The 23409-nt window shown below is 44.9% G+C and overlaps 1 protein-coding gene across 5 annotated transcripts in view; it reads right to left on the bottom strand.

Annotated features, from left to right (window-relative positions):
• Nucleotides 1-23409, bottom strand: part of LOC122539772 (protein AF-10-like) — a 184601-nt gene that overhangs the window by 63455 nt on the left and 97737 nt on the right. For all 5 annotated transcript variants that reach the window (XM_043674818.1, XM_043674817.1, XM_043674821.1 and 2 more), the window contains one exon: nucleotides 7290-7865. In XM_043674818.1, coding sequence (XP_043530753.1) covers nucleotides 7290-7865 — 576 coding nt within the window. The remainder of the gene's footprint in view (nucleotides 1-7289; nucleotides 7866-23409) is intronic.

Here is a 23409-nt window from a genome sequence, read left to right as displayed (position 1 = left end):
AGTAGCCGATGAGGCTAAGAATTTGAACATTCGCAAGGAGGAGATATCATTCTTTAGGGCTAGAGGGGTCAAAGGGAATGGGGAGAATGCAGGACCAGCCATGATCTTAATGAATGGTGGTGCAGGTTCAAAGGGCTGAATGGCCTCCTCCTGGTTTTTAAAAAATGTTTCAGGTGCTATACATGTTGTCAGTGATGGCTCAGTTGGAAGCTGTCATTTCTAATCTGTAAGGGGGTTCAGAAAAGATTTACAAAGATGTTGCCAGGTTGGAGTTGCCAGGCAACTATTAGGAAGAGGCTGAATAGGTTGGGGCTGTTTTCCCTGGAGCGTCTAAGGCTGAGGGGTGACCTTATAGAGGTTTATAAGATCCTGAGGGGCATGGATAGAATAAATAAACACAAATGGGACTAGATTAGGTTAGGATATCTGGTTGGCATGGACGAGTTGGACCGAAGGGTCTGTTTCCGTGCTGTACATCTCTATGACTCCATGACATGGGTTCACGTCCCACTCCAGAAGTGAAACAATGCCATGGGGTTACATTGGATAAAACGTTAAATCAAAACCTCAACTGCCTTGTCCCAGTGTAAAAGATCCTTTGGCCCTATTTTAAAGAACAGGGAGACCATTCATCCCAATATTTTTCCCTCAAACTACACCAGAAAGATAGATCCTGTGGTCATTACTTTTTTCCCAGTTTGTGGAAGATTGCTGTATACAAACTGACTGCTGCCTTTCCTCGGTTTCCATAGAAACTACACTTCAAATAGGACAATGGGCCAAACGGCCTCTTTCTCACTCGATGATAGATGGCAAGGAGGCAGCAGGAGAGGAAGTGTTTGGGCTCTGTGCCTGTACTCTGCTGCTCCCGCTTTGGGCAACATTTGTTCTTTTTTTAAGTTTTGTTTCTTCATTTCTCTTCTGTAACAAAGTTCACTTTTTTCTTATTTTCTGTGGCTGCGGTGGAGGACGGTGATTGCGAGGGCAGTGTGGTGGATCCAGATATCTGCTCCTCATGGCCATACTTTATCGATGGGTGGGTCTGGTCCATTCCTCCTGGTTGCGGGGCGGTGGTTTCAGCGGGGGCTGGAGTGGCGGCAGCATGCTGGTTCTGGTCCATTTCCTTGTGGCTATGGCAGCAATATGGCGGTTATGGGCAGCGACTGAAGCGACGACAGCTTCAGCACGGGCAACTTTTTGGTCTGCTCTGTCCCTCCTTGCTACGGAGGCGATGGAGTGGCTTTGCTGTCAGTATTGGCAGCTTGTTGGGTCTGGTGCGGATCAGAAATCCTTTCTTTGCTGGCCTCAGGGATGGCTTCAGTGACAGCAGCTCATAGCCACTCCAGAAACCCAGGAGTCATGCAGGGAACACAAGATGACCTTTGCCCTTTGTCTCCTTTTTCTTCTTCTTACAGTTCTCTAATAAAATGGCACTAAATCGTGGCAATGTAGACACATCTCACTGCATTTTCATAAATATAAGTGATGATAGATTGCTATTCTATTTTATTATAAAGGAATTCTATGACAATCTATTTGGTGGGCATTGTCCTGTCCAATATTTAATCCCTTAGCCAATGAAGAAATCCTTTGATCTGCTTCAAAATAATGCCAGAGGGTCAACCTGAAGGGGAGACAGGACCTTAGGTTAACATGTTACTTGAAAGATGGCACCTCTGACTGTGAAGCACACCCTCAGTACGGCTGTCAATTGTCTTGCCTTAACTGTCCTGATTTTTGTGCTCAAGTTCTGAAATCACAACCTCCACTTCATGGGGGGAAAGAGTGCTTCCCATTATGGCACAACCTATTTTAACAGATCTTTGCAAACGCAGGTTATTAACTTACTGCTTTCATTTGTTTCTGAGAATTTCCACTTTCACATGTTATAACCTTCGCACTCCTTGAGCTGCTCAAGCCCCAACATCTGGAATTCCCTAAACCTTTCCACTTCTTCCACTTTCAAAATGCCAATCTCTTCATCACATCTCCTAATAAGGCTTGGTGGCAACTTTCATTTGATAACATTCTGGAGAGGTTCCTTCAGACATTTTACCCCATTAAATACATTATATAAATGCAAGTTCTTGCTATATCTATCTGAATAACATCATGGCATGTTATTATGTTAACAGCATTCTATAGTTTCAATATACAATGTATTTCTCCCTGAATTCTGTGCCATGCCAAATACATTTTCTAATGCTGTGCATTCCTTGGTATATTGTATTATCTTTCTAGCTTCACATTCTGCCCACATAACACAATGAGAAGCTATAGATTTACTTGCCTGTAACTCAGCTGGTCAGCTGAATGAATTAACACAACATTGTTCTTAGACACTAGTACCCAGTACCTAACCAGTTATATAAACTGAAACAGGGCTGCAGCTGTCTGAGTGCTCGGAAAGTAACCCTTTGTTGACTGGATTGCATTTTGCCACAACATCCCATGGGTTACAGTGGGGAAGGGGGACGGGGTTTGATGGTGCTGGCAAATGAGCCACATTAGAATTCAGGCATTTGGGCTCCATTTCAGAGTCTCAGGTCTGGTTCATATCAAAGAGTTCATGTCGAACAGCAAATCAGAGTGTAAGCTATGGAAAACTGATCATAATCTTTCAATCTCCCTTAGAATCCGGAGTGCTGTCAGAGGACTGGAGAGTTGCAAACACTACATCCTTGTTCACAAAAGGGTGCAAGAACAATTGCAGATCAGTCAGCTTAACGTTAGTCATGGAAAAACATCTAGAAACAATAATTCAGGACAGAGTTAATAACCACAGGGGCACACGTGGGTTAGCTAAAGAGAGCCAGTGTGAAGTTCTTAATGGAAAAACCACAATCAACCAACTTGTTAGAGTTTTCTGAAGAGTGAACAGAGGGGTTTGATGAGGGCAATTCTGCTGATGTGTTGCACATGGATTTCCAAAAGGTGCTTTTGTGCCACGCAACACACTGGAGAAATTTTATAGCACATGGATTAAAAAAAAGAGACAAAGCAATGTGTATTTATAACTTACTGAGCAACAGGAAATACAGAACTCCTCATGGACAATATTTTAGGGCTTGAGGCAGTTTCATAGTGGAGTTTTGGAACCTTTTCCTAACATATATTTATAGGAGTCACACAGCATGGAAACAGATCCTTCAGTCCAACTCGTCCATACAGATGAAGTTTCCCAAATAAACCTGTCCCGGTTGCTTGCAGTTGGCCTATAGTCCTCTAAACCCTGTCTATTCATGAAGCTGTCCAAGTCTCTTTTAAAAGTTGTAACTGTACCTACATTCACAACTTCCTTTGGCAATTCATTCCACACACGCACCACCCTCTGCACAAAAAGTTGCCTCGCAGATTCCTGAAGATCTTTGTCTTCTCACTTTAAGAATATGTCCCCTAGTTTTGAATTCCTCCACCCTCGGGAAATGACCTTTACTCTTCACCTTATCTATGCCCCTCATTATTTTATAAACCTCCATAAGGTCAGCCCTCGGTCTCCTATGCTCCAGTGAAAAAAGGTCCCAGCCTATCCAGCCTTTCCCTATAATCTTGAGCTTTGTGACAATTTCAGAGTTTATAGATGATATAATTCTTGGAAGCATTATAAATGGTGAGGGAGATGGTGGAAGTGTAAAACTTCAAAAGGACATTTACAAGTTGGTGGCATGGGCAGACAGGGGAGTAGGGGAGAAGTTCAAGGTGGAGAAGTGTAAGAAAGAACCTGGAAATAACAAAGTTTCCTCCTTGAAAAGATGTGCAAGGACAGAGAGATGTGGGTGCATTTGTACATAAAGCATTAAAGGTGGGTCAAGGTTATGACAGGTCAAGAAATGAGTTAATAATGCATAGAGTATCTGGGGCTTTATTAATAGGAGCACAGAGTAAAACAGGAAGGAATCATAGAATCTCTACAGGGTGGAAACAGGCCATTTGGCCGCCATTTCCACAGAGTTTTACAAGAATGATTCCAAGGATGGGAAATTTCAGTGGCAGAATGGTGGCTCAGTGGTTAGCACTGCTGCCTCACAGTGCCAGGGACCCGGGTTTAATTCCAGCCTCAGGAATTCTTCCCAGTTTCCTCTGGGTGCTCTGGTTTCCTCCCACAATCCAAAGATGTGCAGGTTGGGGTGAATTAGATTAGATTACGTTACATTAGATTAGATTACGTTACAGTGTGGAAACAGGCTCTTCAGCCCAACAAGTCCACACTGACCCGCCGAAGCGCAACCCATCCATACCCCTACATTTACCCCTTACCTAACACTACGGGCAATTTAGCATGGCCAATTCACCTGACCTGCACATCTTTGGACTGTGGGAGGAAACTGGAGCACCTGGAGGAAACCCACACAGACATGGGGAGAACGTGCAAACTCCACACAGTCAGTCGCCTGAGATGGGAATTGAACCCGGGTCTCTAGCGCTGCGAGGCAACAGTGCTAACCACTGTGCCATCGTGCCGCCCACAATTGGCTATGCTAAATTGCCCATAGTGTTCATGGATATGTAGGTTAGGTACATTCATCATGGGAACTATGCAGCAATAGGATGGGGGGGTAGGGCTGGGTGGGATACCGTTCAGAGGGTCAGTGTGGACTTGTTGGGCCAAATGGCCTGTATCCACATTGTACGGATTCTTGGTCATTCTAAGATGAATTTAAGAAGTTATGACTGCCTTCTCCTCTCCAAGGAAAACAAAGAGGAAATTTGATAGACAGTTTGAAAACCATGAGGCATCTGGCTAGAGCAGATAGGGGAAAAAAAATTGCCACTTGTAAAGGATTGAAAATAGGAAGGCAGAGAAATAAAGAAATTTGCAAAAGAAGCAAATGTGATGAAAGATCCCTTTCACACAGTGAATGGTTCAGTTGTAAGAGTGAAGCAGATAGGTGGGAAGGAGATGGATAGGTGGGAAGGAGATGGACAGGTAGGACAGGTCAAGAGGGTGGTGCACCCTCCCCACCCACCTATCACTATTACACCCCCACTTGCATCAACCTATTGTCTTCCCAGGTACCTTCCTCCCTGCCCCACCCACCTATTTATCTCTCAGCCCCCTTCCCCCTCCACATTCCCGATGAAGGACTTATCTCCGAAACATCGACTCTCCTGCTCCTCGGATGCTGCCTGACTTGCTATATTTTTCCAGCCCCTATTGGTTGATATCTGTGCTGTAAATTCTATGCAACATGGATAAATGTCAGAGTTTCTGGTCCCCATCCCCGTTCTCCCCCCCCCCCCCCCACCCCTGCGATCTTATGGCCTATATGTATCGCTCAGTCAACTTCACACACAAAAAAATCTGATTATGACCACATTGTTGTCTGAGTGAGCTATTCTGTCCACACCAACTGCCAGGTTTCCTATATTACAACAGTGGCTACACTTCAACACAACTTAATTGGCTCTAACACACTTTAGAACATCCTATAGTGATGAAAATGCAACTATTTCTTTCTGCTGTGCTTTGGATCTGCTAGCACTAAGATTGTAACACAGGACTGTGAATGCCCTCATCAGTTAATGTAGAACCGCTGAAGACAGGAAGGACTTCTGAAGGAAAGAGGATTGATGAGGGCAGAGCGGTAGATGTGATTTATATGGACTTCAGTAAGGCGTTCAACAAGGTTCCCCATGGGAGACTGGTTAGCAAGGTTAGATCTCAAGGAGTACAGGGAGAACTAGCCATTTGGATACAGAACTGGCTCAAAGGTAGAAGACAGAGGGTGGTGGCGGAGCGTTGTTTTTCAGACTGGAGGCCTGTGACCAGTGGAGTGCCACAAGGATCGGTGCTGGGTCTTCTACTTTTCGTCATTTATATAAATGATTTGGATGCAAGCATAAGAGGTATGGTTAGTAAGTTTGCAGATGACACCAAAATTGGAGATGTAGTGGACAGCAAAGAAGGTTACCTCAGATTACAACGGGATCTTGATCAGATGGGCCAATGGGCTGAGAAGTGGCAAATGGAGTTTAATTTAAATAAATGTGAGGTGCTGCATTTTGGGAAAGCAAATCTTAGCAGGACTTATACACTTAATGGTAAGGTCCGAGGGAGTGTTGCTGAACAAAGAGACCTTGGAGTGCAGGTTCATAGTTCCTTGAAAGTGGAGTCGCAGATAGGTAGGATAGTGAAGGCGGCGTTTAGTGTGCTTTCCTTTATTGGTCAGAGTGTTGAGTACAAGAGTTGGGAGGTCATGTTGCGGCTGTACAGGAAATTGGTTAGGCCACTGTTGGAATATTGTGTGCAATTCTGGTCTCCTTCCTATTGGAGAGATGTTGTGAAACTTGAAAGGGTTCAGAGAAGATTTACAAGGATGTTGCCAGGGTTGGAGGATTTGAGGTATAGGAAAAGGCTGAACAGGCTGGGGCTGTTTTCCCTGGAGCGGCAGTGGCTGAGGGGTGACCTTATAGAGGTTTACAAAATTACGAGGGGCATAGATAGGATAAATAGACAAAGTCTTTTCCCTGGGATGGGGGAGTCCAAAACTTTAGGGCATGGGTTTAGGGTGAGAGGGGAAAGATATAAAAGAGACCTAAGGGGCAACCTTTTCACTTAGTGGGTAGTACGTGTATGGAATGAGCTGCCAGAGGATGTGGTGGAGGCTGGTGCAATTGCAACATTTAAAAGGCATTTGGATGGGTATATGAATAGGAAGGGTTTGGAGGGATATGGCCCGGGTGCTGGCAGGTGGGGGTAGATTAGGTTGGGATATCTGGTCGGCATGGACATGTTGGACCGAAGGGTCTGTTTCCATGCTGTACATCTCTATGACTCTATCACTTTCAGTGCCGTCAATCTGAGCTGGACATAATCCCCAAAATGCACCACTTGGCAGCACCCTGCCTCACCTAGCCCACTTGACCAGATGTTAGCATTTCATGACTAGCTTTAAAACTAATTCTGAAGGTAATGATTCACAATATGTGGGCCACGACTATTCACTGGTAAGCTCACTCAAACACTCACCCTTTATATAAGAGCCCGAATAATGTCTAGGCTTTGACTCAGGGAGCATCATCCTCCAATCTGATCATTGTATTGAAGTGAATCAAAGCAATGACAAGGGGGCTTTTAGCTGGATTTCTCTCCTCTCTAACCCATGGGGATATTTTGTCATAAAGCTGCGAGATTGTGTTTTAATCAGTATAGACCAGGCAAGATCATACTGTCATGCTTTATTTACCCATTGAACCAACTGGGGGAGCTGTAGTAACATTCATCTGAAAGAAAATAAAACTGAATGGGCTTCACCACAGAAAGTAATAAAAGATTAGCATTTAGGTACCTGAACCCAGAAGCGAAGGTTCTATAGACAGACTCGGGATGGCTCCACTGTAACTTGTTGACGATGTTAACTTCGGGAGTGCGGGGCTAGTGATGCATCCACTCAGGTCAGTTGCTGATGACGTGATGAGGGAGATAGGGATGGCGAGACTTGGGCTGCTCTCGTTCTTGCTCCCTTTGGGCCTCCCCCTTCCATGTTTGCTCTTCTTGCTAGCCTTGTGCCTCTTCTCCTTCACCGTCTCTTCCTCTTCCGTCCCAACTACCGGCTGCGGCCTCTTGTAACCGGTTCCCCCGCTCGAAGGGCCACCCATCCCACCGGAAGTCCTGAAGTCCGTGGGGGAGCTTTCGGGCGGCTTCTTCGGGGCCGGAGGGGCAGAGCTGAAGCGGATCAAAGAGTTGAAGCTCGACAGAGTCCCCTCAGCCGCAAAAGCGTCCCCTTTTGCTGTGTCGTAGGAGGCCGGACTCTGCGAGGAACTGCGACCCACTGAGTAGGTGTCCCCTCGCAGGTCAGGCTTGCTGAATATTCCACCCTCCTGGGAGGGCTGCAGTGAACTGCTGGAGGTGCTCAGGAGACTGCCTGCAAGAGAATCACGAACACAGAATTGTTAAGGAGAGTACTTCCAGCATTCCTTTTACATCGTCATTTCAGATTTTTCAGCATTTTGCGCTTGCACAATTTTTGTTTTAAGACTGATGCACAAGGTTAGCATACAGCAAACAACCTATAAGTTTCCTGTGATCTAATCTCAGCCCTCCTCTTCCTGCATTTTGTCAGCAAAAATCCATCACCTTCCATTTATAAACGAGGGCCATTTTTCTTCCAAGCGTACAGTTTGTGTTTCACTCACACTGTGGTCATTAAAGCAGTTTATTAATGTCCCATTCTCACCTTAAAACACATGCTAATCTCTAACTGTTTGTCTAAGTGGATCACTTTAGCACCTCATTACTGGCAATTATCAGCGCCCAGCTATTCGAAGTGTCACCTCATGCTTTTAAGAGCTTTCAATCATTTTAAATGGAGCTATTAATGTAAATATAATTTCTCTCAATAAAATGTGTGTTAAAACCGACAGAACACCCCTTTGTATGCCTATTCCAGGCTTTTCTGATATGTTAAAACTGCTAGATGATTGACTGGAGACACTGCGCAGAATTTTTCACTCAGTTAGAGCAGCTACTGTATTTTCATGCAGTCCCAGTTTTATACAAGATAAGGTGCTAGAAATATTTTGAAATATTTCCGCTGAGGCAACAGGAGTGTCACTAAACAAAGCTGCAGTGATATGTACAAATGTTCAAAACTACTGAACAGCCACAGGAGTACTTGCTGAAATGAAGTTACTTCTGAAAGGAAGGGACTGAGCAAGAGTCTTCATTCTGGAGGTCTGCAGTAATTTAAATTTTAAAGCACCCACATCTGCAGTAACTGAAAGGGGCTCACTTGTGCTTGGTTTTCACTGACATTTATGGGCTGTTGTAGGGCAACAAATAGAGGGAAAGAAGTGAAGAAAAACTTGCAATTAAATTGTGTCTTACATAGCCACCAGACTCTCAAAGTACTTTCCTGCCAATTAAGTATCTTTGGCATGTTGCCACTTTTCCAATGTAGAAACTATGGCAGCCAATTTCACACAGCAAGCTCCCACAAACAGCAATGTGATAGAAAACAAGATATTATCTGCTTGTGCCATGTTAATTAAGGGACAAATAATGACCAGCTCACTAAGGTAGCAAAAACAGAAATTGCTGGAAAAGCTCAGCAGACATCTGTGGAGAGAAATTAGAATTAATATTTTGGATTGGATCTCAGAACTACTCTGAGGAAGGGTCATTGGACTCGAAACGTTAATGCTGATTTCTCTCCACAGATGCTGCCAGAACTGCTGAGCTTTTCCAGCAGTTTTTGTTTTACTTTCTGATTTACAGCATCCGCAGTTCTTTCGGTTTTTGTTCCTCATAACACATCTTAGTACAAGCCATGAGGTTTGTACTTACTGGCTGGAGGATTTGAAACGAAAACCTTGTGAACAAGAGCTGAACTGTAGCTGACCAAACATTGGAATTTTATCCAGGAGATTGCGGGGGCAGTTTAAGGATTTAATTGGGTAAATATAGAGAACCCAATTCCTCTGGTGGGGGACATCCAAAACAAATCCATGAGCTTCGCACAGTCAGGAAGAAGATATCACATCCAGCGTTAGACACAGCCCCAGCGAGTATATCATTCACGGAATTTGGAAGTAACGTGGGAATTCAGTGCAGAGGGGAAGAGATGAATTTTGCTTGCTTTTATTTTGGCTCACAGTTTGTAAAGTTTTTTTTTGAAAAACAGAATAACTTGAAGCCTAGGATCAGGGGCCTAACACAGGAGTGTGACATCACAGGTAAACCAAGTTCATTGGTTTGTGGTAGCTACTAATTGTCTGTTAAAGGTTACTTTCAGATTGAAAGTAAATAGGGGAAATATTAACAGGAAACAAACCAAAAGACCAGCACAAAATTTTTAAAAATCAAATGAAGAACTAAGAAGTGAGGATAGAGACGCCTGAGCAGGCCATGTGTTGTAACTGCATGATATGGGAGCGGATGGGCTCCATTGTGGTTTATAGCGACCACATCTGTAGCAAGTGTTGGGATTCCTTGAGGAACTCCAGCTCAAAATTGAGAGCTGGAGTCTGAGCTTTGAACATTGCGACACATCAGGGAGGGGGAGAGTTACCCGGACGCTGTGTTTCAGGAGGTGGTCACACCCCTTACGTTAACTATCTCTAATTTGGTCAGTAGTCAGGGACAGGAGGGTGTGACTATCAGCGAGGCAGACACAGGGCTCTAAGAGGTACTGCTGAAGGAGCCTCAACTCTTGAGCTTGTCTAACAGGTTTGAGATTCTTACTCGCTGCGTGGATGAGAGTGGCTGTTGGAAGGAGGAGGAGCAAACTGATCATAGCGCGGCGGTACAGGGAGACATTCAAGACAGGGCACAAAAGAAAAATGTACTTATAATCACAGATAGTATAGTCAGGGGAATAGGTACTTTTCTCTGTGGCCAGGATCAACAGCCCCGAAGGATGTGCTATCTACCTGGTGCCCGGGTTCAGGATATCTGGGTTGCAGAGGAATTTGGAATGGGAGGGGAAAGCTGCAGTTTCTGTCTGAATCATTGAATCTGTACAGTATGGAAATAGGCCCTTCGGCCCAACAAGTCCACACCAGCCCTCTGTAGAGTAGCCCACCCAGACCCATTCCCTGAACCTATTACTCTACATTTACCCCGGATGCATGCACCTAACCTACACATCCCTGAACATTATGGGCAATTTAGCATGACCAATTCGCTTAACCTGCACATCTTTGGATTATGGGGGGAACCGGAGGAAACCCACACAGACACTGGGAGAACATACAAACTCCACACAGACAGTCACCTGAGGGTGGAAATGAACCTGGGTCTCTGGTGCTGTGAGGCAGCAATGCTGACCACTAATCCACCGTGCCACTCTTGTGGTCCACATAGGTTACAATGATACAAGTAGAAAGAGATGGAAATGTGTTGCTGGAGAAGCGCAGCAGGTCAGGCAGCATCTAGGGAACAGGAGAATCGACGTTTCGGGCATTAGCCCTTCTTCAGGAATGGGTCTGGGTGGGCTACTCTACAGAGGGCTGGTGTGGACTTGTTGGGTTTCAGGGCTAATGCCCGAAACGTCGATTCTCCTGTTCCCTAGATGCTGCCTGACCTGCTGTGCTTCTCCAGCAACACATTTCCATCTCTGATCTCCAGCATCTGCAGACCTCATTTTCTCTACAAGTAGAAAGAGCAAAGAGGTTCTGCTGAGGGAATATTAGCAACTAAGGGCTAAAGTATAAAGCAGAACCAAAAAAGTGGCAAACCCTTGATTACTACTCGAACCACAAGCTCAGTAGTACTGGGTTGACAAGAATAAAGAGATAAACGTGCGGTTTCACCTGAATAAGGAGCAGCGCTCCGAAAGCTTGTGATTTTAAATAAATCTGTTGGATTATAACCTGGTGTTGTGGGACTTCTGACTTTGTCCACCCCCAGTCCAACACCAGCAACTCCACATCATGGCTTCCATGGATGCAGCCTGACCTGACCTGCTGTGATTTCCAGCCCTTTTTGTTTTCAGTAGAGAGCAGCATCTGCAGTAATTTGCTCCTCCAATGCGGAGGTTCAGACCAGTCGTGAACTGATCAAATGAATGGCAAAGCAGACCCTTGGGTCGGGGGTGGGGGGGGGGGTTAATGTCATTCCTCGTGTTTCTGTCTCAATGCAGTTTATGAAAGCTTGTGTGTGTCCACAATAAAGCACACCACATCGGTCTAGTAGTTACTTAACTGAAAGGCAACATAAAGCATTACGCAAAGTTTCTTGCACAAACTTTGTCAGACTTTTTCCTATTGTTGATAAAATGGCATGCCTTCAATATTTCAAAAGCAGTACATACATTGCCAAGCATTTAAGTTGGCCTGGAGCATGAAATGAGTTAACTGCCTTCAAATTGAACTCACTACCGGTGCCTACAGGTGCAATAAGTGTCAGGGGAGGGCAGAGAGAGAACATCAAATACGAATGAATTGGATGTTTACACAACAGTGGAGAAACAGAACACTTCCATTTGGTGCAAGGGTTGAGAACCAGAGGACAGCGATTTAAGACGACTGCTACAAGGACCCTGCAACATCAACACAAGGAAAATAAAAAAAGCACAGCAAGTGCTTAGGAATCGGAATGCACTTCCTGAGAGAGAATGGAGACAGATTCAAATGTGGATCTCAAATTTGATTTTGATGTGCACCTGAACAGCAAAAAGAAATTGCAGGGGCTATAAGGACAGAACATTTGGACTGGGTGAGTTGCTTTTGTAGAGAGGTTGCACGGAGACGAGAGTGTGGAGCTGGTAAAGAACAGCAGGTCAGACAGCATCCAAGGAGCAGGAGAATCAACATTTCGGGCATATGCCCTTCATCAGGAATAACAGGCTGCCTGACCTGCTGTGCTTTACCAGCTCAACACTCTCGTCTCTGATCTCCAGCATCTGCAGTCCTCACTTTCTGCAAGTGATGGGACCTTTGTTGACATTTTTCTGGTTCCAACAGAAGGCTCAGCAAATGGACAACTCACAAATAGACAACTCAGATTCCAACACTGAGGATTTTCAATTAAGCTTTTAATACATAGAGTCCCTACTGTGTGGAAAGAGGCCATTCAGCCAACTGAGTCCACACGGACCCTCTGAAGAGCATCCCATCCAGATCCAGTCCCCTTACCCTATCGTTGTAACCCTGCATTTATCATTGCTAATACACCTAACCTGCACATCCCTGGACAGGAGAGACAATTTAGCATGGCCAATCCACCAAACCTGCACACCTTTGGATTGTGGGAGGAGACCGGAGCACCCGGAGGAGTCCCACACAGACACTGGAAGAATGTGCAAACTCCACACAGGGTGGAATCGAACCTGGATCCCTGGCCCTGTGAGGCAGCAGTACTAACCACTGAGACACCGTGCCACCCATTATGGGGAAGTGAAATTAGAAGGTTTCCATGGAAAAGTAATATCAAACTCAAAGACAAGTGTCTTTCTTGACAATCTCAAAGTGTCATAAACAAGCAGGCCATTCAGCCCATCTAGTCTGTGTTGGTGCCTATGCACCTCATAAGACTCTTCCCAACCATCTTCATCTACTGTAGCTCAATCAAAATGTGCTTCCATTCCCTTCTCCCTCGTGTTTACTTTGCTCCTTTTGTTCGGAAGAAACTGACTCGGGAAAGCTTTCATTTGAAAGGACACCAATTCTTTGAGAATACCCGTCGACAAGAGGAAATATGGAAAAGAACCAGAGAAAGGAATCAGAGAAAGGAATGGTAGCAATCTCAAGGCCAAGGACCACACCTGCCAAGTTTGTGGTGGGAGATGTGGCTCCAGGACACAATGACCCACAGAACCCTGGACCAGTGACACGGCATTTCCTGGATGGGCAAACATACTCATTAGTGACCACCTACAGCAGCAAATATTTAGCTTCCCTGAAATTAATTTCTGCTATTTGGCTCCCGCTGTGAGTAGCTGAGGGAGTTCTACAATCACACTAGTCTACTCGATGTTTCTCCTGAATTTCCCAGTGGATCTGTTGGTGATTATTTTATATTTAAAGCCCTTAGTTCCAGTCCTGCTTGGTTAGCAGGAACATCTTCATTACAGCAATTATCTATCCTCTCAAACCCAATGGAAAGATGAGCGATCCAAGACTCCCCGCACCCTGCCTGCCCAACACTTGCTTCTCCTCTAGACAGATGAGACCCAGTTTTTTTTTTAAGATTAGATTAGATTACTTACAGTGTGGAGAAACAGGCCCTTCGGCCCAACAAGTCCACACCAACCTGCCGAAACGCAACCCACCCAGACCCATTCCCCTACATCTACTCCTTCACCTAACACTGCAGGCAATTTAGCCTGGCCAATTCACCTAACCTGCACATTTTTGGATTGTGGGAGGAAACCGGAGCACCCAGAAGAAACCCACGCAGACACGGGGAGAATGTGCAAACTCCACACAGAGAGTCACCTGAGGCAGGAATTGAACCCGGTCTCTGGCGCTGTGAGCAGCAGTGCTAACCACTGTGCCGCCCAGTTTATTTAATCTTTCTTAATAGATAGAACTCCATCATCATTCTAACAAATCTCTCTTTTTGTGTTTCCCCAGAACAGCAGAAAAACAAATCAAATAACTCTGTTTCCCTCAGCTAATACTTTGGCTCTCAAAAGGGCAAGCTGTAAGAGGCATAGGGTAGTCTGCTCTGCCCATTGTGGAATGGCCTGCATACCCCTGGGCTGGACAGGAATACTGATCAGACTTCAATATTTGAGTAGTTTTCAGTCAGACTTGTCAGATAGTAATCAGTAGCAGGATCTCTACTTAATCTCCTCCTTGTCGTTCCCCCACCTCACACCCAACCCCAGCCTCTCGATGTGTCCCCGTGGTGCTCTTATTAAATAAGCCTTCCACAACCAGCTCAGAGGAGATCAGCTAACTCAGCTCACGTTGCAGAGGCAGCTTGGGCTCTCCCTGATCTGTCTGGCTCCCAGTTCATGTCAACTGAGCCATGCAATGCTGCCCGAATGCTTACTGCAAGGAGGACACAGGGTGACTGACAGTAGATTACAAGAGCCTAATCCAATCAAAGGGCTCAGATGGCATCATCGGAGTCCCAAGGGAGGAAGCCTTCAGCCTGTCGGTTCATCTACCGAGTCTCAGACGGGATTACTGTCTGCAGTCCTGACAGACATCTCCAAATGCCTCAGATTATATTGCATTTAAAAGATAACAAGCCTTTCGTCAGTACTGAACCCAAAATACCGTGGCTCTGTTGTGGGGTGGGGCGGACAGGGTGGATGTGCAAATCATAGCAAAGTTTGCATGCTCTCACCCGCTTCAGAATAGTTTTACACCATCGTGCACAGCAAGGTAAGGGGTATAAACAAAAGCAAAGTGCGGCAGAATCTGAATACCTGTTACTGCAATAAAGGTTGCTCAAAAGGTAGTCATCAACCCAAAACATTTGCAAGGTTTCTAGCATAAGCCTTGCCAGCCCTACTCAGTATTTCTGAAATAAAACAGAATTGCGGAGTCCTGAAGAAGGGATATGCAAATAATTCTGTTTCTCTCTCAACAAGATGCTGTCAGACCTGTTGAATTTTTCCTCAGCAATTCCAGTTTTCATTTAGTTTTCTTTCCTTTGTGCTACCTAGTAGCAAATGTTGGCCATTCATCCTCTCCAATCTGTCCTGGCGTTCGATCAGATTGTGAGAGATCTGCATCTTAATTGAAACATATTTCGTTGAAGCTTATAAAATTCTTTGGAGGGCTCTTGTGGTGCAGTGGTAATGTCCATACCTTTGGGCCAGAGATCTTGGTTCAAATTCCATCTACTCCAGAGATACATCATAACATAAAAACGTTCACAAAATTCTTAGAAAGGGGGCATTTGGCACAGCATCAGTGTCCCTAATTTTAGGCTGAAAGAGCTCAGTCTGACCTGAAGGTGTGTCATGACATATCTAAGTGGTAAATAATTATAACATTTTTCGAGGGGTGTCAAGAATAGATGGTGGGAGACAGTTTCCAATGGCCTTCTCTCTCTGCAGGTTGTGAATCTAAGGAATTCTGAATGAGAGACAATTGTGAAGGCTGAGCCAGTGAATATAGTGAATCTAAAAGATATTGGTATCAAAGGTTTATGGCAACAGTGGTGTGCAGGCCAAGATCCTGCTGTATAACAGCACAGGCTTGTGAGGCTGAGAAGCTTACTCCCATCCTATATAGTGTCAGGATTAGAAATCCTGGAAAAATGAGAAGAGAAGAATTTTCTTCCCTCAGAAAATTGTAAATGATTGCACTTCTCTACTCGATGGAGTTCAGTGGATGCTCAGTCATCGAGTTTATATGAGACTGAGATCAATACATTTGTGGACACTAAAAGTACCAAGGGATATCAGAATAGGGAGGAATGGTGGTGTTGAGGTCCAAAAGTAGCCATAACTTTGTTGAATGCTGCATCAGGCTGGAGGGGATGAATGGTCTAATCCAGTACCTACCTCAGAATCCTAGCATTAGTGCAAGCATGCACAGTGGCTCAATGGTTAGCACCGCTGCCTCAGAGTGCCAGGGACCTAGGTGTACTTCCTCCCTCTGGTGACCACCTGTATGGAGTTTGCACATTCTCCCAGTGTCTACATGGGTTCCTTTCCAACAACTTGCCCACCACTGATGTCAGGCCCACCTGTCTATAGTTCCCTGGCTTTTCCTTATCACTTTTCTTAAATAGTGGTACCACGTTTGCCAACCTCCAGTCTTCCAGCACCTCACCTGTGACTATCGATGAGACAAATATCTCAGCAAGGGGCCCAGCAATTATTCCCCCAGCTTCCCACAGAGTTTTAGGGTACATCTGATCAGGCTCTGATCCACTTTTATGCATTTCAAGACATCCAGCACCTCCTCTTCTATAATGTGTCATTTTTCAAGTTGTCACCATCTATTTATCCACAGTCTATATCTTCCATGTCCTTCTCCACAGAATCACTGATGCAAAATACTCGTTTAGTATCTCCACCATCTCCTGCGGCTCCACACATAGGCTACCTTGCTGATCATTGATGGGCCCTATTTTCACCCTAGTTATCCTTTTGTCCTTAATGTATTTATAAAAACCCTTTGGATTCACCTTAACCCTATTTGCCAAAGCTATCTCATGTCCCCTTTTTGCCCTCCTGATTTCCCTCGTAGAACATAGAGCATTACAGCGAAGTACAGGCCCTTCGGCCCTTGATGTTGCGCCGACGTGTGAAACCAACCTGAAGCCCATTTAATCTACACTATTCCATTCTCGTCCATATGCCGATTCCAATGACCATTTAAGTGCCCTTAAAGTTGGCGAGTCTACTGCTGTTGCAGGCAGTACGTTCCACACCCCTACTACTCTCAGAATAAAGAAACGACCTCTGACATCTGTCCTATATCTATCACCCCTCAATTTAAAGCTGTGTCCCCTCGTGCTAGCCATCGCCATCTGAGGAAAAATGTTCTCACTGTTCTCTCTATCTAACCTTCTTGTATGTCTCAATTCAGTCACCTCTCAACCTTCTTCTTCTCTCACAAAAACAGCCTCAAGTCCCTCAGCCTTTCCTCATAGGATCTTCCCTCCATACCAGGCAACATCCAAGTAAATCTCCTCTCAACCCTTTCCAATGCTTCCACATCCTTCCTATAATGTGATGCCCAGAACTGTACGCAATACTCCAAGTGTGGCCGCACCAGTTTTGTACAGCTGCAGCATGATCTCATGGTTCTGAAACTCAATCCTTCTACCAATAAAAGCTAACACAGTGTATGCCTTCTTAACAACCTCATCAACCTGGGTGGCAACTTTCAAGGATCTATGTACCTGGACGCCGAGATCTCTCTGCTCATCTACACTACCAAAAATCTTACCATTAGCCCAGTACTCTGCATTCCTGTTACTCCTTCCAAAGTGAATCACCTTACATTTTTCTGCATTAAACTCCATTTGCCACCTCTCAGCCCAGCTCCGCAGCGTATCCATGTCTCTCTGTAACCAATAACACCCTTCGTCACTATCCACAATTCTACTGACCTTAGTGTCATCCGCAAATTTACTAAACATCCTTCGATGCCCTCATCTGACTCATTTATAAAAATGACAAACAGCAGTGGCCCCAAAACAGACCTTTGTGGTACCCCATTAGTAACTGAACTTCAGGATAAATATTTCCCATCAGCCACAACCCTCTGTCTTCTTTCAACTAGCCAATTTCTGATGCAATATACTTAAGATCCCTATAAGGTGATTATCCCTTTCTTATTTCTCAGTTCAACCCAAATAACTTCCCTGGATGTATTCCCAAGTATATCCTAAGTACAGCTGTAATGCTATCCCTTATCAAAAATGCCACTCTCCCTCCTCTCTTGCGTCCTTTCTATCCTTCCTGTCACTTTTGTATCCTGGAACATTAAGCTGCCAGTCCTGTCCATCCCTGAGCCATGTTTCTGTAATTGCTATGATACCCCAGTCCCATATTCATAACCATGCCCCGAGTTCATCTGCCTTCCCTGTTAGGCCTCATCCATTGAAGTAAATGCAGTTTAATTTATCAATCCTACCTAGTTCTCTGCTTTGTCCCTGCCTGCACTGACTATTTGACTCACACCCTTTCCAACTGTACTAGTCTCAGACTTTCCTCGCCATCTCCCTGGGTCCCACCCCGCCACCTTACTAGTTTAAATCCTCCACAGCAGCTCTAGCAAATCTCTCTGCCAGTATATTAGCCCACTTCAGGATATGAACCTAGAAGGTATAGTTAGTAAGTTTGCAGATGACACCAAAATTGGAGGTGTAGTGGACAGTGAAGAAGGTTACCTCAGATTACAATGGAATATTGATCAGATGGGCCAATGGGCTGAGGAGCGGCAGATGGAGTTTAATTCAGATAAATGCGAGGTGCTGCATTTTGGGAAAGCAAATCAGAGCAGAACTTATCCACCTAATGATAAGATCCTCAGGAGTGCTGCTGAACAAAGAGACCTTGGAGTCCAGATTCATAGCTCCTTGAAAGTAGAGTAGCAGTTAGGTAGGATAGTGAAGGCGGCTTTTGGTATGCAGCCCTTTATTGGTCACAGTATTGAGTACAGGAGTTGGGAGGTCATGTTGTGGCTGTTCAGGACATTGGTTAGGCCACTTTTGGAATATTGTGTGCAACTCTGGTCTCCTACCTTCTGGAAGGATGTTGTGAAACTTGAAAGCATTCAGAAAAGATTTACAAGGATGTTGCCAGGGTTGGAGGATTTGAGCTATAGGGAGAGGTTAAATAGATTGGGGCTGTTTTCCCTGCAGCGTCAAGAGGCTATATAGAGGCTTATAAAATCATGAGGGACATGGATAGGATAAATTGACAAAGTCTTTTCCCTTGCATTGGGGAGTCCATAACTAGAGGGCATACTTTTAGGGTGAGAGGGGCAAGATATAAAAGGGACCTAGGGGCAACGTTTTCCATGCAGATGGTGGTGCGTGCATGGAATGAGCAGTGGTGGAGGCTGGTACAACTGCAACATTTAAAAGGCATCTTGATGGGTATATGAATAGGAAGGGTTTAGAGGGATATGGGCTAAGTGTTGGTAAATGGGACTAGATTAGATTAGATTCCCTACAGTATGGAAACAGGCCCTTTGGCCCAACAAATCCACACCGACCCTCCGAAGAATAACCCACCCAGACCCATTTCCCTCTGACTAATGCACCTAACACTATGGGCAATTTAGCATGGCCAATTCACCTGAACTGCACATCTTTGGACTGTGGGAGGAAACTGGAGCACCCAGAGCAAACCCATGCAGACGCAGGAGAATGTGCAAACTCCACATAGACAGTATCCCAAGGCTAGAATTGAACCTGGGTCACTGGCACTGTGAGGCAGCACGGCTAACCACTGAGCCACCGTTCTGCCAACATCCTTCGTCACTATCCACAATTCTACTGACCTTTGTGTCATCCGCAAATTTAATCATTCATCCTTCTAAGCCCTCATCCAGGTCATTTATAAAAATGACAAACCACCGTGGACCCAAAACAGATCCCTGTGGTACCCCACTAGTAACTGAACTCCAGGATGAATATTTCCCTTCAATCACCACCCTGTTTAGAATATCTGGTCAGCATGGACGAATTGGATCGAAGGGTCTGTTTCCGTGCTGTACATCTCTATGACTCTATGAACTGTGGGAAGAAATGGAAACAAAGATGTACAGGTTAGGTGGAATGGCTATGCTAAATTGTCCATAGTGTGCAGGGATGTGCAAGCTAGGTGTATTAGCCATGGGAAATGTAGGGTTACAGGGATAGGATATGGGGGTTGGGTCTGGGTGAGATGCTCTGCAGAGGTTCAATTTGGACTTGAACTAAATGGCCTGGTCACACTCTGTTTGGAATCTATGATGTGTGCGTTTTCTGTGACTGATATTGCAATTGGAAATTCTTGGGAAATTGAGAGGCTGCTACTATAATGGATTGGTTGCTACCTGTACTTTGTGCTGTCTGGTACCAAAGCAGACAGACTGGATCACTGTGGGTTCCATCTGCAGAATGTACTGAGTTAGTTGATCTCAACCAAGGCAGCACATGAGGTGATCCAATCAACTACAATGCCTTTGTGAAATGTTCATGTCCTAACATTGGCAAAGGATAGGATTTCATTGTGATGTTTACTACAGTCAAAGTTCCATTCACCGCTGAAGAGGACAAACGAGGAATGGCTATTTGGGCCTTGGTTCAGGACAACTGTTACCACGTATGGACTCTGTGTTCTTCAGGTTAGGAGAGATGAACATTGACATTAGCTCAGACTTGCAAATTTTCCAGGGCTAGTGTTTGGTGGTATGTCCTGTACTGTGTCCAGAGCAAGTAAAAAGACTTGCATTCATATTGTGCCTTTCATGAATTCAGGACATTTCAAAATATCTTACTTCCACTGGAGTATGCCTGAATTGTTGGAACATTGGAATCTCTGCAGCCAACGTGCACTCAGTAAACTCCCACAAACAGCGACATGTTAATGACAAGATGCTACTAAACATGGTGAGGATAAACGGGTAATTCCTTGGCTTTTCTTCAAATAGCAGCAGGGGTCTTTTCCATCCACCTCAGACAGGAGACAGAGTCTCAGCTTTAATGAAACCTGAAACCGAAACTGCTGGAGAAACTCAGCAGGTCTGGCAGCATCTGTGGCAAGAGAAACAGAGTTAATGTTTAGAGTCCATTGAGCCTTCTTCAGAACTGTTGAATTTTTCCAGCTGCCTGTGTTTCTGATTTCCAGCAACCGCGGATGGCACCTTGGAACAGTGAAGGATTCTCTCAGTACTGCATTGACATTGCCTGGATTTTTATATTCAAGTTTCCGGGCTGGGGTTTGAACTTGAGACCTGCTGACACAGAGGTACTCTGCTGATTTCCTCGACTTCGCACAAGGTCAGAAGATATTTCTGTATGTGCTGCTCGGAGCTTCCTGTCAAGAGACTGTGGCTTCTCTCAGCTGGGTGGGGAGCGGTGTGACCTTCCATTGCAGTGCATGTGGTTGAGTGACTGCATGCGTGCGACTACATAGTACGGGGGTGTTTGTGTGTGGCTGGCGGAAGGAAGTAAAGAGAATGGTGATATGCATTACTTGTTTCTGGCATTAAATAAGAATGTTAAGCTGCAGTTATATTAGGCATTGGTCAGACTGCATCATGAATACTGGTGTCTAATTCTGATCTTCTTACTTCAGCAAGGATGTAAATGCATTGGAGACGATTCAGAGGAAGGTTACACGACTAGAATTTGTGGGTTGTCTTATGAAAATAGTTTGGCCATCTTAAGGTTGTTTCTACAGAAACAAGGAGAAATTTTGTTTTCACAAGAGGGCAGTGCAATTTTGGAAGATTCTGCCTCAGAAGTCGATGGAGATCACTGAAAATTTTTAAGGCAGACTCAGATTAGTATTATGCAGGGGATTCAAAGGTAGATGGGAACATGAAATACAAAACACAAATAGATCAGTACAATCTTATTCAATGGCAGAGCAATATTGAGGGGCCAAATGGCATGCTTCTGTTCCCAATTCAAATGTTAGTTCAGGAGTGAAGCCCAGATGATAGGATCATGTACAGCTGGAGCCAGTGTTTTATTTTAATTGGTGATTTGGAATTGGAACTCGAGAGTCTGATGTCCATTCACCACCTTCTGAGGACTATGTTATTAAATCAGTTTTCTGTAGACCGTCTTGACTGGTTATTGTACCATCATCAAAACAGAATCGGAGAGTCATCTGCTAACCAAGTCCTGGAACATCCTGGTCAGTAATGGACAGTTTGAGGGACATTATAACAGACATGTAACTTGAGATTGCCACCAATAGATGTAAGGATTTTGTCTAAACTATAAATCAGATTACTGCCTAATAACATATACGTGGTCTACCAATACTATAGGCTGAAATATTAACCCTTTCAACTACCAACCAAATAAACCATAAGAATCATTTCCCCACCTTCTCCAAATGATCAGTCACGATCCTATAGAAAAGCAGAACAGGTTCAAGGGGTTGAACAGCTGACTCCTGTTCCTATTTCTTATGACCCTAGCCACTGGCAATGAAAACAAAACAAGTAGTAGCTTTTGAGACCCTACCAGTGCCACCCCTGCTGCAGAGTGTCCAGCCACATTCACATCTCAATCAGCAGTGACCACTCCCACCTCCATGATGTTCCCCAGCTGCCCGTGCCTCAGCTCATGTGCATCTGCTGCCCTCATCCTTGTTACTTCTCGACTTGACTACACCAGCAATCTCTTGGCCAACCTTCTACCCTCCACCAATGTGCTACCTCAGACTCAAGCCTGGCTCATGTATTCACCCTTGTGTTTGTTGATTTGACTCAATTTTAAAATTCTCACACATGTTTTTAGATGCCTGCATGGCTTTGCCTTCCGCATCATTGTAACCTCCTCCAGCCCCACAACCCCTGCAGATGATCAGATTCCAATTCTCTGCTTGTGAATTCTTGATTTTACTATACCATTGGTAGCTCTATCTTTAACCATTTGGGTGCCAAGCTCCAGAATTCCCTCTAAAACCTCTCCACCTCTGAACGTCTCTCTCCTCCTTTAAAACATTACTTAAAACCTACTCCTTTGATCAAGTTTTTGATCATTCGCCCTAACTTCTCAATGTGTGGTTTGATGTCAGGTTGTGTTTGATAATGTTCGTATGAAGCATCATGGGACCTTGCACAATGGAGAACGAGCTTGGCAAATGCGAACTGTGGCTACTGACATTTACAATTCTCCATCCCTTTATAGGCTGCTGCTGATCACACTCAACCCTTCCACATCGTCAATCTCAATGCCTGCAATTTCCCCTTTCTTCCTCTGGGTCTCTCCAAGGCCTGTTGGACATCAACTATACCTCCCTGAATCCAAACCAAATGGTGAAACCTCCATGCAATAGTGTGTGGTAACATCTTATTCCAATTTGAGACTCATTATTGCCAGGGGCCAATCCTGACCTCTACTGGCACCCTGGTAGCTGGACAATGATAAGGTGGTAGCACACAGGCTGATGTTCCCTCCCTTGCTCCCTATCCCTAGTGAACTCTGGGGCACTGCACCCAATACTACAAGAGTACTCTCACGGAAATCAGTCAATGTGGTGGTTATCTTACTGGTTTGAAAAGTGTGGCACTGGAAAAACACAGCAGGTCAGGCAACATCCAAGGAGCAGGAGAGTTAACATTTTGGGCATAAACCCTTCATCATTCATGATGAAGAGCTTATGCCCGAAACGTCGCCTCTTCTGCTCCTTGGATGCTGCCTGACCTGCTGTGCTTTTCCAGCACCACACTCTCGACTCTTATCTCCAGCATCTGCAGTCCTGACTTTCACCCAGTTATGTTACTCGAACAAACCAGGGGTCTGGTGCAATAATCTGGAGAACTTGAGTTGTGACGGCTTGAGAATTTTAGTTTAGTTAAGCAAGGAGGCCGGAAATA

The sequence above is a fragment of the Chiloscyllium plagiosum genome, chromosome 33 (genome assembly GCF_004010195.1).
Source record: "Chiloscyllium plagiosum isolate BGI_BamShark_2017 chromosome 33, ASM401019v2, whole genome shotgun sequence".
Taxonomy (NCBI): Eukaryota; Metazoa; Chordata; class Chondrichthyes; order Orectolobiformes; family Hemiscylliidae; genus Chiloscyllium; species Chiloscyllium plagiosum.
This window is presented reverse-complemented; position numbering and strand designations above follow the sequence as displayed.